A 16,242-nucleotide genomic window follows, 5' to 3' on the forward strand; every position below is an offset into this window, starting at 1 on the left:
ATTCTGTGTGACGTACATGACCTGCAGATTCTACGTTTTTTTGAGACAGTTACTTTCAGCCGTATCGATGAATTCTTTGTGGGTAAAGCTTCCTGATACATCTATCAAGTGTCAAATACCGGCGAAAAAGAGACTCATGATAGCTACCCCCTCCCCCCCCAATTCTTGAAACATTCAAAATGTTGTCTCGGGAGTTGAAGAATTGGTGTTTTGGTGTTGAAGTGTGCCGTGTATATTACCTACCCATTGGATAACCAACTCTTCGTCTTGGTCGAATCGTCGATAGCTTCTGTTCTACGGTGTCTACATCCTGCTCATCAATGACTTTTTTTTACTACACATCTTCAATTTTGACCAGAATCGTGCTTCTCCTACTTGAGAAAAGGTCCAGTATCATATCCAGTCCACAATGCCAGTTGCGCATCCAGTCTACGCTCTAGCACACTATAACCTGTCAGGGGAAAATGTTGCTCCTACAGAATCATTGCCTCTCAACGCGTCAAAGATTCCGCTGCCAAATATATTTACGTCTCAAACTGCAGATGCCAACCCGAGTTCCAACCAGCAAAACGTAGCTCTGGCCATCATCTGCATATTCCCCATAATGGCGTTTTTCCTGGTCAGCCTAAGGATATACAGCCGGGCGAGAGTGCGGCAGATATGGATCGGTAGGATGGTTCCCATCATTTTTGTTCTTCTGCATGCCTTGTACAGCTGCTACACATCTACCTTGCTGACACTATGCCCTTCTACCATAGATGACATCCTTATTGGACTGGCGATGCTTCTGATGGTACCAATGACGGCTGGTAGCTACATGTGTAAACGTCCCATCCACGTTCCAAAACGACCAGCTTCGGCACGCGCGGCGTCGAACAGCAGCTTACTGACGGGGCGTGTTCCCAGTCACCAAAACCAGCTTCCTGGGCATCCACCTCGGCGACGTGCCGCTCGACCAGCTCGACCTCGCAAGAGCGGGCCGGTGGAACTACCTCGTGCAGGTCTTTTACCACCCGATCCTGCCGCTGTGCAAGTCGGCCGTGCTCATATTCCTGCTGCGGCTGGGCGGCCACCGCCGGCCCGTGAGGTGGGCGATCCACGCCGTCAACTCGCTCAACCTCGCCGCCATGGCCGCCACCACCCTGACGGCCATGCTGCAGTGCAGCCCCGTGCGGACCAACTGGGCCTTCTCCGCCTCCTCGGACGGGGCCTGCAACGAGCAGTTTGAGTTTTACATCGCCGGTGCCGGCATAGCCATCTTTACGGACGTGCTGGTGCTCGCGCTGCCGTTTTGCATCTTTTTGCACCTGAGGATCTCGTGGCACATGAAGACGGCTGTGCTGGGCGTGTTTTTGCTTGGTTCCATGTGAGTTTTGTGCCTGATGCAAAGAAGGAAAAAAAAAAAAAAAGAATTAGCTGACCTAACAACTACTACTCTCTTCTCTTCTCTTTCCAACTCCTCCTCGCCCCCAAACAAAGCGTCACCTTTGTCAGCATCGGCCGCCTCTGGTACCTCTGCACCCTCTACAACATGTCCATGTACCCCCTCCCCCGCGACGCCGACCTGACCTACCCCATCACCTTTGTCGTGTCCAACGTCGAGGCGAACCTGGCCATAATCTGCGCCTGCGCGCCTGCGCTGCGCGGCCTCGCGCGGTCCTGGTGGCCGCGCCTGTTTCGCGGCTCCGGCGAGGTCGTCGTGGCCGCCAGGGACCGCAACGCTGCTGCGGTCCAGCCCAGACCGGGGCCCAGGAAGACGACGCTGGACACGACGTGGTCGGACCTCGGCGGTTCAGAAGCCGAGCGGCGGGTTGGGTCGCGGGCGGGCGAGGATGAAAAGGTTGGCGAGGCGCACGGCGTCGAGTCCGGCGCCTCGGACGCCGCTGCTTGCTCGCTGGCGCTGCAGGCCGAGCTCCGCGCCATCGGAGGCGGTGGGGCCACCGTCGGCATGTGCTATAGCGCGGGCAACTCGAGCGAGGTGTCGATTCCTGGTGCGGTCGAGAGGAAATCTGCAGAGGCTTTCGGGCATGCAGCAGATCCGGGGATGCGTACCCTCGAGGGGACGATATTGTGCACGACGGACATCACCGTGGAGTATGAACCGACTGTTTCCAAACGGGCAGGACGGTTGTTCTGACTGGGCTAGCTGTGAGGTGTAGTTACTACTTGTTTTTATTGGGGAGAAGGACGACGAGAAATCGTCTGGTCAATCATTCATTTTAGTGTTTGTTTGATGGGAGAGATTTTATGAATGGCGTCAAGACTCACTCTCGTTCAAAATCCAGACCGCCAGCCAAGCTCATCTCCCTTCCGCCCTTGGATGCAGTCTCAATTGTTCCTGGACCAACCACGACAGGACGTAGATCAAACCTGCGTCTTTGGCGGGACGGCTCCTAGTCCGCATAGAAAGGCCTGTGCATATTGCCTCGAGGAACAATCATAGCGGAGGATTCAGGCACTAGGAGATCGTCCACCGGTCTCGCCACAGTACTCACAGTTGGAGTACCCCTTTTCTTTTACTCTGAAAGAGTACGGCCTCTTAATCAGCACTTGTTTCCCATCTTTTTTTTTTTTTGGATTCGGCCCGGGGCGTGGTTTTTCTTTAACAAATGGCAAGTCAGTTGAGATGAAAACACGACCTTGCAAAGTACACTGAGGTCATCACTATTTTTTTTTTTTTTTTCGGCTCGACGTACGCACAAGCAAACGTCGTGTCAAGTTGCTTTACGTCCAGAAAGTCAGCTTCCGCCTCGTAACCGACGTCGCCATTGACGTGAAGCTTGACATGTGTAGCTTTTTTTCGTGTGTATTACTCGACACGAGAATGCACGGCGTTTGTTATTTTTTTTTGTTGTCGTGACTGGGTCATTGTTGTTGACAAACGTGTTTGCTTTCCCTCGTGTCCGTAATCGTTCGCTAGAAAATATCGTTCTAGACGGGAGTACAAATCCCGACTATGTTCCACGCTAAGATTGGCGGCAGGCTTCTTACTAAAGAAAGCCCTCCAAGTCGAGGTAGAGCGCTCCAAAAATCCTTCTAGCTCCGACGCTAGACCATCACGACCTCCAACGGCGGTCCTATTCTCCCTCTCAAAGACGCCAGACCTAACCCGGAGAAGCCATACTTGGAAAAAGAAAACCACAGACCTTTCTCGTTGTGCATTGGCTTGAAACCTGTCGGCTTCCTACCCGCTTTGACGAAACACGTTCTCTTGCCGCCCTATTTCCAAGGCAACAACAGCCGCACAAACGCGTCGAGCCCATGGTGATGGCGAATCTTGGCAGAGGCCACTTGGGATAAAAATAAGAGAACAGTCCAACGGGAGCTTGGATCCTTGCTGTTTTTCCCTAGTATGTTTTCCTGGGAGACGTACTACCGGGTCTGTCCGTGTGCCCGCATGATCCGTCTGGATTCTGTCTTTTTTTTTCCCTGTCTTTCCCACGTTTGTGTTGGAACAAAATGGTCGAACCGATCGATCAGACTTTTTTTTCGTTCCTTGATCTCATGCGCCGAGACACAGAGTATTTCTCCGATCCGGACTTTATCTTCCTTCTCACGTCCGGTTTTTTTCTTCCTTTAGTTTTCCTCTGTTGTTTTTAATGCCCAACGTAGGTGCATTGACTGTTGTTCCTTGGAAGAAAGAAAAAAAAAAGCTTGTTTCCCTTCTCGGACAGCCGTTTTTTTTTTTTTTTGTTTTCTTTTTTTCAACAGCCTTGCTCTCGCTATTTCCGTCTCATCTGGCAACTCTCCGATTACCCCATCCTTTCATTCATCTCTTTTTTGTCTCTCTTTTATGTTCCTTGGCTCTCCACAATATAAACCCCCTTCCGGATCGGGCATCACGCATTAAGTTCGATACTCAGGTCAAACCAGGCCAAACTTTCTTTCTTTCTTTTTTTTTTTTTTTAATCCGAAGAATAGAATACCCACCCAGCAGTATCTGCCTTGGAGAACACAACGAACAGAAGGAGGGGATTCCTGGGAGCCAGATTTCACCCGATTCGACACGCCACTCTCACCTGAAAAGGCGAGAGTAGCTGGCTCAAACTATGGGATTCATCCAAAGTCTAGACGTCCGGCAGCTGGACGAGTTCGGCTCGCCTCTGACGGAGAGACCAACAGCCTTCCCCGTCCCGGCTCAAACGCAGGCCCCTACACAAACGCAAAGGGCATCCGTGGTCATACAAACACCTCAGCCGTCATCGACCGTCGTGCAAGCGAGCGCCGCACCGACAGTCTCCAGCATCTCAAATACCACGAGCACCGCTGTTGGCAACACGAATCCTGCTCCAAAATCGGGGACCAACGTCCAGGTCAGCAACGGAACAGCAAACGCAACCCCGTCCAACGTCCCAGAGACGGCTTCCGACATGGATCAGGGGAATGCCATATCCTCTGACAGGTCCGCCGTCATTGGCGGATCGATAGGTACGTGCTTTGTGTGGGGTTTCATGTAGCAAAACAACAGTTCTCGTCGACTAGGTCTAACACGCAAGCTGCCACTGAAAAAAAAAAAAAAAACAGCCGCTGTCGTTGTTGTCCTGTTCCTGTTATTCCTGCTGTACAGGTACCGCAGGAAGATCATGTCCTTCTTCAGGCCCAAGCCCGAGGACCCAGAAGAGCCCAGCTTCGTCGACGAGCTGGAACGCCAGAACACGCGGCTGAGCAGGTTCGAAGACCGCTGCGGAGGCACCAGCGTCTCGGACGGCCGCCCCCAGACGTCCTCCACCGTGCGGGAGCTGCAGCCACACTACTCGTTCGCGACGTCGGTCCCGACCCTGGCCGAGAGCGTGGCGACGTCGCAGAACTCGCTGACGCCGTCCTCCCGCAGGAGCGGCGAGATGACCCTCCCGCCGCCCCAGAAGCCGCGCGAGGTGCGGTACCGGCTCCCGCTGTACCACATGGAGGACGACAGCTACGACAACATCGAGCTGGACCCGTGCGAGCGGCTCGAGCCGCCGTCCCTGTCCGAGGGCGGCGGCACGGGAGGTGCCGTCATCCGCCAGGGGCCCTGCAGGACGCCAAGCAGCGCGAGCGCCAGGGCGGTGGCGCTTGCCTGGTGGCAGGCGTCCGGGACGTGCGAGTCGCCCAAGGCGCGGTACTCGTACCTCGAGGCCAAGAAGTCGGCGCCCACGCCCGTGGTGCCCGAGGTGCGGACGCCTTCTCGCGCCGAGGTCTGCGACGACGGGAGCGACTCTGCCGCGAGCTCCGTGTCCGGGGTCATGATGATGATGATGATGGAGGAAGGGTCGTCGATGATCGGGACGACGCGGAGCCCGAGCGCCCGGAGCGACGGGCCCAGCTCCATCTTTAGCCAGCGGTCGGACAGCTTCGTGAGCGCCGCGAGCAGTTTTGAGAACTACCGCCCTGAGGTCCGCAACGGGCCTGCCGTGGGCGAGGTCGAGACGGACAACGACACGTTTGCTGACGATCATGAGGACCTCGACTTTGAGATGTTGACCGAGGGTGACAGCACCATCATTGCCGTGGCGACAACCTCTGCCAGGTCCAGCATCCAGGAGATCGACGTGACCAATTCAAAATCGCTCTCGAGAGCGCAGACCCTCAACGGCGGGGAGAACTCGCAACGTATTCCGATTCATTCCAAGGACCAGGGGCCTGTGGTTCAGTTGAAGGCGGTGGAAGCAGAGCAGACGGAAGAAGAAGGGTCCTCGGAGGAGCGTGGGCGTGACATGGAGGTGGATGAGTATCCGAGCAGCGATGAGGACGATGGATACGAGTCGTCCATAATAGAAGAGGACTACCAAGCAGTACCGTCATCTCATTCAGGGGATGCACAAAAACAGTCCATCGAGCAACCCAGAGAGAGGGAGTGGAGTCCAGAAGTGCTGGCAACTATAAGAGAGAGTAGGGAATTACTGATGTCAAGCGGACAACAACCACAAATGTCGAGCGAACTACCAATTGAAACGGAAACGCCCTTACCAAAGGACAGCTTCTTACCAGAGATTTCATTCGAGGATAGGGGTTTTGAATTTGGCTTTCCATAATAATGCTGCTGATGCCAGCAGGTTCCCCTTCAATACCTAGGGAAGTCCCCAAGTAGTATATAATTCTAGTATCATAATGAAATATTCATGCATGTACATCGCATCTGCTGTGTGCAACTGGGTGTGGCAGTTCGGATAAGGTCCGCCTTGTGAAAACGACCCAAGGCGTACGCTAGGCATAATCCTCAGGGGCTAATCAGCAATTAGCTGAACAATCCTGCCGGGCCCTATTGGTATGAACCGAAGCTTCATCCCGTGGTCACAAATCAGTCTAGATGTTTGGTCGGAGACTTGGATAAGCCAGGCCTGGGAGTCGGTGAACTTTTTGAGGCGACTTGAAATTTGTCAACTCAATGGATGGGATGAAGATGGACCTCAAAGGCCAAGACCAATGATGCTACGCCAATGGAGAATGGACATGGACAAACGTCGGCGCAGGAGACAACTAAAAGGACCTCGAGCTGAAGCTGTTCCCATGTGCGAGTGCGACGGAAGGGGATGAGGCCCAGTTTGATGTTTCGATTTGATACAAGTTGGTCTAGACTGTGTCTAACCTGGGAACTAGACTGCCGATGATAGACTGACTATTCTAGTTTTGCAGCCTCGTTTGCCCTCAGCTCAGTCGGTGTGATTGATGTGATCGACGGTTAACCGTCAGTTGACAAGACGAATAAAGTTAGTCGATGAACCACCAAGCAAGTGGTCGTTTGCTTGCGGTTGCAAATCTTTAAAGTGATGGAAACAAAAAAAAACCTGTCTAGTCTTGGCGTGAGGTACGGTACTGTACTGGGTTGGTTCTCCACAATTAATACCCCACCCCCTCTTTACCACATGGGCTTCGACAAGCTTCGGTTATACCCCTCAAGAGAGAATCCCCTCCCACACCAAGTCAAATGAAACCATGCATTTGCTCGCCTGATCACGAGTCTATGCTGGCAAAGCCACCTCAAACTCCTATTTTGTGACAAACCTCCATTCTCTCTAACTTGGCGGAGGATACAAAAATACTCCCCTATCAGTGATGTTTATATAACTTCTACTGGTTAATCTGGGCGTAATCTGGAAGCTGAAAGGGTTCATCATGTTGTGATTCGACGTTCCGCCAGCCCAGTCTCCACAACACCTTGCTGCGATTCATACCGAACCTGGGCCTGTGACCTCACTACAAAGTCACCAACATCTACAACGCCTTGGTAGAGTTCTAGAATCAGGAAGCATGCATGCATATTGACCGCGGTACTTGTGTACCAGCACACTTACTTATTTGATCGTAATTCGTTCATGATAAGATTTGCCAGGAGTGAGAGAGAGAAAGAGAGAAAGAGAGAAAGAGAAAGAGAGAGAGATCCTGCACCCAGTACACTACTGTAAAATTGCTTTCTTCGATAAGGCCCTTGACACTTGACGCACATGATTCCACTCATTCATTCGGTCAAGCTCGTGCCAAGCTGAGCTGCAATTCGAGGCCTGACCAACGACCCTAGCTTCAACCGATTACGACCCGACCGTACCTAGCTCTCCCTCGACCAGTCAGCAATTGCTTGGTCCAACGCCGACCATCGTCAGCCTCCATCTGCATCTGCAGCCAAGTCCCATCAGCAGCGACGTCGAATCGTACGCACACGCGTCTGATCTTCCGACTTGAGAGAGATTTTCTACCTTGTTTTCCACTTCAAGCGATTGAAGATCCGGGACATACGCGGCAGACATTTCGCCATTCGTTTCTATTTTCTTCTTCTTTTCTTTCCATTCAGCGCGTACCCGTCTGCTCTGACTGGTCTTGCACCAAACCCGTCGGTCCGAACGACCGTCGTCCCTTGCAGAAGTCAGGCCATCCTCCCATCAGCTTCCCAAACCCCCCCGGATCTCCGGACGATTTGCACGCGATTGTTCGCTTTTTTTGGCCCATCGGGCACCGACGTGTTCCCGCAGAACCAAACATCGTCTGGGCAATCTCCAATCGGGCACGCCGTGCCGAGCTGCTGCTCCAACAATGGGAAACTCGCATACCAAGGAGGCGAGGGATCCTAATGCTCCCTTGTCCCCCCACGATCCTCGATCACACGGATCCAGCCATCACCACGCATCCGGCTCGTCGTCCAGCAGAGCGAGAAACCGAGCCAGCCGGTCCGATCTCGGCGGCCTCTTCGGAATCAGCGGCGCCGGCTCCTCATCCTCGACACAGCCACCATACGAACGACGCGAGACGAAGCAAGAGCGAGAGGCGAGGAGGCTCGAACGAGAAAGACAGGCGCGCGTCATAGAGAGAGAACGAAGCTTGAAAGAGGAGCATGTCGATGGTGGATACCTGGTAACATTGGGCACATATGTCGGCACGGAGGACTTTAACAAGGCCATAGTCCGGCAGTTGCAGGTAATGGAGACCCACGGGCTGCATGAAGCAGCTGAATCAGTGACTAACGCATCATACAATGGCAGATCGAGCGAAGATTGGCACCGTTCTGGAGAGGATTGAACGACTTCTCCGAGACATGGACCGAGTATCAAATAGTGGCAGCTGCCCGGGGTTTGCCTCTTCCCGCCGCCGATGCGATTCCTCCGGACGAACTGATACCCCGACCCATATCCGCCACCTCGCCCGCGACATCTACACAAAACATTGATAGTCTCATGGTGCCCATGGGTGGCAGGACACTGTCCACAGCATCCGACAGGAGCGTCTCGGGACTCGGCTCTAGTTTGCCGTCCCCAACCTCGGCCGCGGGTAGCAAAAGTCCCTTTAAGCGATCTAAGGGCATCGCAGCGGCGCTGAACCTGTCCTCCTCGCGTAACAACTCGACGACCGACATAGCGCCCCGCGAGATAAAGCTCCCGCATGATCCTTTCGTGAATGGCCAGCCCATGGAGGTGTTTTTGTACAAGGACGGAAGCGAGTGCCCTATCTGCTTCCTGTACTACCCGCCCTATCTGAACCACACACGATGCTGTGATCAGCCCATCTGTAGCGAATGCTTTGTACAGATCAAGCGTGCCGATCCTCACTATCCCGAAGGGCATGGCGATGCCGATAATTCGGAGAGGCCCCCGGAAGAGCAGGCTGGTTTGCTGATTTCGGAGCCGGCCTGCTGTCCCTACTGCCAGCAGCCGGAGCTCGGTGTGACTTACGATCCACCACCATTCCGCCGCGGCCTGGCATATTCAAGTGCGACTTCACACATGGGCGCGCTGGGCACAGCCATGTCCAGCAGCAGCTCGCTCAATTCAAGCCTGTCCCCGTCCTCCCTGGCATCTCCGACAAGCACAGGACCCAGCAGAAGACGAACGCAATCGCTGTCAGCCAATGCCCCGAACGTGGTTACGACGGATCGCGTGAGGCCGGACTGGGCGACAAAGCTTGCTGCACAGCGGGCACACATTGCTCGGCGCGCTGCGGCGGCTACCGCCCTGCATACGGCGGCATTCTTGATGAGCAACAACGAGCAGCAACGTTCCATTAGAATAGGAAGGTTCAGCAGGCGCAACACAGCCGAGAGGACGGCATCGGGCCCATCGACCAACGCAGCAGCAAGCAACAGCTCTGCGAGACCAGAGGCCGCTGCAGCCGAGAGCGAATCGGCGTCTCCTGGAACCGGGGACGCGAGAAGTAGCTCCGGTCGCGGGATCACGGGTGCGCGTAGGAGCCGCATGGAAGACCTCGAGGAGATGATGTTTGCCGAGGCCGTCAGGTTGTCTTTGGCCGCAGAGGAAGAGCGGAAACGCAAAGCCGAGAAGGAAGAGCGCAAGGAAGCCAAGCGCAAAGAGAAGGAGGACAAAAAGGCTGCCAAGGCCGCAGCTAAGAGCTCCGGGTCCGGGCCTTATACGGGCTCCAGCGGGAATAGCTCCATGGCCGGCAGCGCCCTCAGCTTGCCTGGTCTCGGGTTGGGGAGGCGGCGGGGAAACAGTGCCGCTTCAAACCTGCGCATGGAGGCTAGTGTGGCTAGCGCCATGGCAGCAACGGGAACTGGCAGTCCGGAATCGGCGGCAGCTGCTGGTGGTGGTGACAAGGGGAAGGGCGTTGAGAGGCCTGTGCCGGCAAACGTAGGAGAGTCCAGCGGAGACGCTGAGGCCGGCGTTTCTTCCTCGAGCGTGCCCACCGGGTCCCAGCCTATTCCCGCATCGCAAACCCCCGGTGGCCAGTCGCACCTGCGCCAGATCAGCAACGTATCGTCTGTTTCGGATTCGTCCTACGTTGACGCTCCGGGCGGTGTTGATACCGCGCAGTCGTCTGACGAGGGGCGGACGCCAGCAACTGGTACCGAGAACACGTCAAAGATTACAAGCCTTTCGGAAATGGTGGACGTCCTGGACGAGGTGGACGCTGCAAAATCCCACGACGTCGCAGAGGTGCAGCATCTCGAGGATGCATCCGACGCCAAGCCGCCGAGCAAAGATGCTGGAGAGGTACCGTCTCCTCCAGAGCTGCTGGTGACGCCAGGAACTCCTGCGCTTGACAATGAGGGCTTTGAGAGCAACAAGCAGCTGGATATCAAGCCCACTGCCCAGCACGATGATCAGCAGCAGCGTCAGCAATCTGCGTAAGAATCATGTGGGGATGCGATGCATGGGAATGTTGAGTGACCGCCGCGTGGATGTGTTTGGGGTTTTATCCTCAAGAGAAGGTGGAGTTGACGAGTTGATGTTCCGTGTCAGGGGTATGCGGATCAACACGAAAGATCGAAATGCGAGCTTCGTTGCAATTTCTTTTGTTCCTAAACATATGGTGCACGCATAGACGGCAAAGAAATCTCCTAACTATTGTGTTTTCTTTTTCTCCTATTCAGTGGGCATGACGGTCTGTGGAGTTCAGGTAACGGCGGTGGCACGGTCACAAGGCGAGGACTTGTCTTTATGTTTTATATTACAGTTGCTCTTTAGGTTTGATTGTTTTTGGTCGGTTTTTTTATTCGGTCTTTTCTTTTTTTTCTTTTTTTTTTTTAAACAATCAACGATGATTTTCCGACTATTCTGCAAAGCATCAGCTCCAGCATCTCTGATCACCCACAAAGACTTAAATCAACGACAGCTTTCTCGAGATGACGCGAACTTGAAAACTGCTACAGGGTCAGGGCGGATTCCTTTCATCCTGGGCTTTGGCGGTCCAAAGTCAACGAGTCAATAGTGGGCGTGAGCGGTCTGGCATGTCGAGAACCGCACGAGTAAAGTCGCACAAACCAAAGCTAGACCGGAGTTTATAGCGCCGACATCGGTTAGAGGTCGAAAGTAAATGCCGTCAAACATTATTTATGTGAGCTTTGAGTAGTATTAAAAAAAAAAAAAAAAATAGAAAAAAAAAAAAGAAGTTAAAGAAGAATTACCTGATATATAAAGCGCAAGCTAGTTTTTTATGTATATATAAAATATTGCATCACAAACCAGGGTATAAAAAGCTATCCTCAACGACTTCGTCATCAGTGACCATTGCTCATTGAATCCTTGGAACCATTCACATTCCCATCCTCATCGAACCAGCCCTTGGGCGGACTATCCCACGAAAAGTCCTTCCACCGGCCCAGGATGGGCCACAAGACCTCCCTGACAAACGCAACCACATCCTCGGGCGCCCCCTCGGCACCGCCGGCGGCCTCCACATGGCCGTTGCCGTTGGTCACGCCGGCCTTGGCGCCATGCTCCACGAGCCCCAGGCCCTGACAGGCTGAAGCCCAGGCCGCCATGGTCTCCTCGAGCTCCCGCACGCTCGTCACGCCGATGACGGTCCCGCCCACCGTCGTCTGGCCCACGCCCCTGCCGACCGCGAGCCCGGCGTCGACGGCCAGCCGGCCCCACTCCTTGAGCGCGTACTCGATGGCGATCTCCTCGAGCCTCTTGCTGCCGCGGGCCGCGCACTCCTTGCGAAGCACCACGCACGCGGCGCGCAGGCCCTCGGGCGCCGGGTGCCAGCTCTCCTGGGGCCCGGCCGATATCCCGGGCGTCAGCAGGCCCATGGCGAGGATGCTGGCGTTGAGGACCACGTCGACGCCGGCGCGTCTGAAGCGCGCCAGGGTTTCCGGGTCGGCGAGGATGGTGTTTTGCACCGAAAAGTGCGCGTAGCTGAGGATGGCGTCGACGGGGGCGCCCGTGGTGGCCGTGATGGTCTCGGCGAGCTCGAGCAGACGGGCGACGGGGTAGCCCGAGATGCCGACGTAGCGGATAAGGCCGCGGGATTGCAGGTCGCGGAGGGCGCCAAGCCCGGCCAGGACGTCGGCGGTGGTGACGAACTCGACGTCGTGGAGGTAGGCCAGGTCGAGGTAGGGGGTGCGCAGGCGCTCGAGGCTGCGGAGGATGGAGGCGGTGATGGCGGCGGGCGAGTAGTCAAACGTCGTGGGGCCGACGCGGCCGGCCTTGCTGATGAGGAGGTACGAGTCGCGGGGTCTGGCGGCGGCGGCGAGGGCGTCGCCTAAGAGGAGCTCGGCCGGGCCGTAGTAGGGAGATGTGTCAAAGGCGCGGATGCCCAGGTCGAAGGCCCGGGAGACTATGGGGCGAGCCGGCACGGCGGACGGGTCCCGGACGTACTGGGAGTTGAAGGTGGCCGAGCCGAGGATCACGGGCGGGAGGACGGTGGAGAGGGCTTGACGGTGGCCATTGCCGTTTACTGACTTGGCCGGAATGGCAGTCTCCTCTGTGGCCGATGTCGACATGGTGACGGAACCCATTTTCAGGGATAAAGACGGGTCTGAAGGATGTTCCTTGTGTTTTGCGCTCTTGCCTTTGGTGTCTATAATGCAACGATGGCCAGAAATTACACAAAACAGTTCGGGGAGGGGCAGGGAGAGCGTCACGAAAAGGAACGGCAGGGAGAAGAGAATCCCAAAATACTGATGATGGCGACCATCAAAAACCCGATTGGAAGCGGTGGCGTGGACCAAGTGAGGTAGATGACCGCCAAGAGTAATGAGCTAATATAGGTGCTTTGGAGGTAGGGTGAGGTGTGTACCGGGGGAAAGGGGGGGGGAAAAAAAGTAGTAGACAAATTCAAGAACTCTAGGATTCCCTCGTCTGCCCCAAATCCCAATCAAGAAGCCACTCGGCCGACGGGTTCAGGGACCCCTCCCCCCATGTTCACTAGCGCAGCGTAAGGAAAAATTAACGAACTCCATCGCGGGCGGACCGAGTCTGACTGAGTCTTTTAGTTGTCGCGGCGACATCGAAGGGTAAAATGGTGCAAGACAAAAAAAAAAAAAAAAGGCGCGTTTATTGAAGTGAGGTGGGGCGGGGTAAAAAAAGAATCTTGACAGGGAGAGGTGCTTGAGAATTTGGTCTAATCACAGCCTAGCGATCGCTGCCATTGCGGGTACCGACGGGAGCTTATCTCTCAAAGACTGGGTGGACCCGACGGAAAATAACCTTTTATTCCTTGTGCGCTCAGTACAGTACAGTACCGCAGTTGTATGTAAAATAAGCGATTGATGGCCACTATTGGCTTTCAATCGCTTCATTTTCTTTTTTTATTGTTGAATTTCGAATCAGCTTTGCTGTCTTTGATCCCTCACTGCCGCAACCCGTACCACTACTATAGACGGTAACATCATACTCACTTCATCTAGGGCAGGGGCATCGCCCACTTTCCTAAGCAAGATCGGTAATCTAGTGCCCCTCTTTTTCCAGATCGGGGTCCACATTTTGCCTCGAGCAAATATGTTTGTTATACATGGTGGGCATTTATATAAGGGGAGCCATATAGGGAGGGTATAGCATCGATTTGGCAACTGTGTAAATATTTCCTACGGAGTATTGAAGGAAACCGAGCAAGCAAAGACATGAACGTTATCGGATAAAAGGAAAAGGGGAACAATCAACACAAGAAATTTAAGCCAAGGAAAGAAAAAAAAAAAAAAAAGAGGGAAAATACTTGTCGTATTATATCCGGTGTCGGTCCGGATGAGCGAACGAGCATCCCATGGACCTCATCCAATCCTTACAGAGTAAGGCCCTGTACCTTATGGTATTGAAATTCGCCTTGGTCGGCCATCTCAACTGCGAAGCTCTTGCGAGCCAGATTAAGCCTTGGCAACAGAGATTATGATAATTGTGTGGTCTTTGTTCCTTGATTCTAGGCATGTACAGCTTCAAAAAAAAAGAAAAGAAAAGAAAAAAAAGGCACAGTTAAACCCGGCATGGTTGACGGGAATCGGGATTTGTACAAGCCAAACATCCGCAACTTTGCACAGCCACTGTTATTTTTGGTTACAGCTTATCTTCTGTTTCTTCCTTTTCATTCTTGGATGTCGATTCGACTCCAGGTTCTGTGACTATAGTGCATGTTTACCAAGAGATGCCACGTCCGTTAAATGTTCAACACTTGTCAGTGGTAATGACTACGCTGTCCTATCAAACTGCCCAAACTGGTCACGAACCACCAAAGCATTTGAACCCTTGCCGACGTCCGCTCTATTTTAGCCGCGTCCGCCTAAAAACCAAGCGTTCGGAATAACCCACGCGGCTCTTATACTGCCGTAGCGTTCCCCACCCAACTCTTTCTCCTCCTTTCCGCCAATCCCGCCAAAAATCTTAGCACGTTACAAAACAGCCCGCTTCATGACAAAATATCCGTACCGGGTTCCCCTTGAGCCTTTTCGTCCGATGAGTCCCTTTCCGTACCAAACTTTTGGCTCACCCCCTGACGCTATCGCTGGTCAGGACAGATTTGCCTAATTACTCGAATTCGTAGCCGTTCGTACCGGCACGTTTCGAGGGACAATGTCGTGAGGAAACATTCGAGTCTCTGATGAATGTTAAGGCTTTACAGGATCCACAGGCTAGAGAATATAAGCTTTCCGTCTAGGTAATCGAGTTGAGCACGAACCAGCAATTTTTAAAAGTCATGGTTGAATCCATCCGGCCCATGCCATCTATACTCGCTGCCATATCGATCAACGCCTCCAACAAAAAGCCTCGGTGCTCGAGGGACGCCCACAAGCAACTCCCCAACAACAGAATCATCTAGGCCCGTCGCACAAAGACCCGGGAGCTCGTTCAACCACTCAGGCGTGCCGCATTAGAAATGATCTCATTACAAGTTTTCCATGTCTTGTCAAAGTGATCCGTGGTTGTCGCAATCTGCATCAAACAAAGGCAATATGCGTTTCTTCGGAAGCTCTCCCGAAATTGATATTGCATACAGCCCGTCCGCCTGGCCTATTTGGGCACCAGATGAGGAAACGTGACGGCGGCTGTCATTGCAGTGGATGTTCAGTGCTGAATAAAAGGCGGATGTGTCGCATTCCACAAAGAAGAACGAAAAAATTCGTTATGTTATATGAAATATTTGTCAAGCCCTCCTAGGCCCCCTTAATCAAAAATGCGAAGCTTCTTGTACGCAGTGGGAGTCGCGACTCTTCTGCACCGAGGTCTGTGGTTTCCTAAGGAACGACATTTTGCTGATATGTTCAAGAAGAAAAGAAAAAAAGACACTAACCCCAGATCAATCCTCACTCGTGCAGCCCTTGGCCAGGAATCGGTCCAGTACGAAGATGCCTTGACCGGCTTCACATTTTCTCGATATGACAGCGGCAGAGCTGTGTCCTTTGGCATCGCCATCCCGGGCAACGTCACCGGCGGCGAGCCCTACGACGCCGTGATCCAAATGACGGCAAGCAAGGACATTGGCTGGTACGGCATAGCCTGGGGCGGATCCATGACGTACAACCCCATATCCTTGGCCTATCCGAACGGCGACGACGTGACTTTGAGCTCGCGCATGGCTTTGTAAGTCTCTTACTTTTTTTATTTACTTTTTTTTCTTTAGAATCCGACTTGATCATGAAATGAGATACAAAGAAAAAAAAAAAGGGGGACAAGACCCTTCTTTCTGATTCCCATTCTTCGGTAGCGGCTACTTCCCTCCAGTCATCTATCCAGACGCCACCCACCAAGTCCTGCCCACCGGCACCTTTGTCAACGCGACGCATTGGCAAGTCACGGCGAGGTGTACGGGCTGCACGCAGTGGGGAGACGATGACATCGGCATCACCTACCTGGACCCGAGCGAGGACCAGTATCTAGCATTTGCCCTCTCCACAACGCCCGTCGACAATCCGGCCGACCCCGAGTCGTCCTTTAGCATCCATTCGCAGACGGGACACTTTGTTCTAAACTTTGCTCTAGGTGCCAATGAGGATTTTGAAGATCTCGTACAAGAGAATTTGGGGGAGCAGGATGCGGTCGAGGGTGGCAGGAGGTAATGATCTGTTAAGGACGGCGTGGACGCTTTGGCATGATTGTCAAGCGGGGGGGG

At 53.8% G+C, this 16,242-nt stretch overlaps 6 protein-coding genes across 6 annotated transcripts in view; 5 read left to right on the forward strand and 1 right to left on the reverse strand.

Moving 5' to 3' along the window:
- Positions 1–96, forward strand: part of PpBr36_09083 (uncharacterized protein) — a gene marked incomplete at both ends in the record, with an annotated part of 1,300 nt that extends 1,204 nt beyond the window's left edge. The window contains one exon of the mRNA XM_029896206.1: positions 60–96. Within this exon, the coding sequence (XP_029747120.1) occupies positions 60–96 (37 nt within the window). The remainder of the gene's footprint in view (positions 1–59) is intronic.
- A 313-nt stretch (positions 97–409) lies between these two features.
- PpBr36_09084 (uncharacterized protein) lies at positions 410–2,137 on the forward strand (the record flags this gene model as incomplete). Its single annotated transcript, XM_029896207.1, has 4 exons — positions 410–668; positions 759–821; positions 907–1,366; positions 1,480–2,137. The coding sequence occupies 4 exons, from the start codon at positions 410–412 to the stop codon at positions 2,135–2,137; spliced, it is 1,440 nt and encodes a 479-aa protein (XP_029747367.1).
- Positions 2,138–4,049: 1,912 nt separating this feature from the next.
- On the forward strand, positions 4,050–6,011 carry PpBr36_09085 (uncharacterized protein; the record flags this gene model as incomplete). Its single annotated transcript, XM_029896208.1, has 2 exons — positions 4,050–4,428; positions 4,525–6,011. 2 exons carry the CDS (start codon positions 4,050–4,052, stop codon positions 6,009–6,011), a joined length of 1,866 nt encoding a protein of 621 aa, XP_029747121.1.
- A 1,993-nt stretch (positions 6,012–8,004) lies between these two features.
- On the forward strand, positions 8,005–10,550 carry PpBr36_09086 (uncharacterized protein; the record flags this gene model as incomplete). The annotated part of the gene is made up of 2 exons (XM_029896209.1): positions 8,005–8,385; positions 8,451–10,550. 2 exons carry the CDS (start codon positions 8,005–8,007, stop codon positions 10,548–10,550), a joined length of 2,481 nt encoding a protein of 826 aa, XP_029747124.1.
- Positions 10,551–11,419: 869 nt separating this feature from the next.
- PpBr36_09087 (uncharacterized protein) lies at positions 11,420–12,661 on the reverse strand (the record flags this gene model as incomplete). Its single annotated transcript, XM_029896210.1, has 1 exon — positions 11,420–12,661. The coding sequence occupies one exon, from the start codon at positions 12,659–12,661 to the stop codon at positions 11,420–11,422; it is 1,242 nt and encodes a 413-aa protein (XP_029747123.1).
- Positions 12,662–15,306: 2,645 nt separating this feature from the next.
- On the forward strand, positions 15,307–16,189 carry PpBr36_09088 (uncharacterized protein; the record flags this gene model as incomplete). Its single annotated transcript, XM_029896211.1, has 3 exons — positions 15,307–15,355; positions 15,449–15,713; positions 15,838–16,189. 3 exons carry the CDS (start codon positions 15,307–15,309, stop codon positions 16,187–16,189), a joined length of 666 nt encoding a protein of 221 aa, XP_029747117.1.
- Positions 16,190–16,242: the final 53 nt, after the last annotated feature.

The sequence above is a fragment of the Pyricularia pennisetigena genome, chromosome 5 (assembly GCF_004337985.1).
Source record: "Pyricularia pennisetigena strain Br36 chromosome 5, whole genome shotgun sequence".
Lineage (NCBI taxonomy): Eukaryota > Fungi > Ascomycota > Sordariomycetes > Magnaporthales > Pyriculariaceae > Pyricularia > Pyricularia pennisetigena.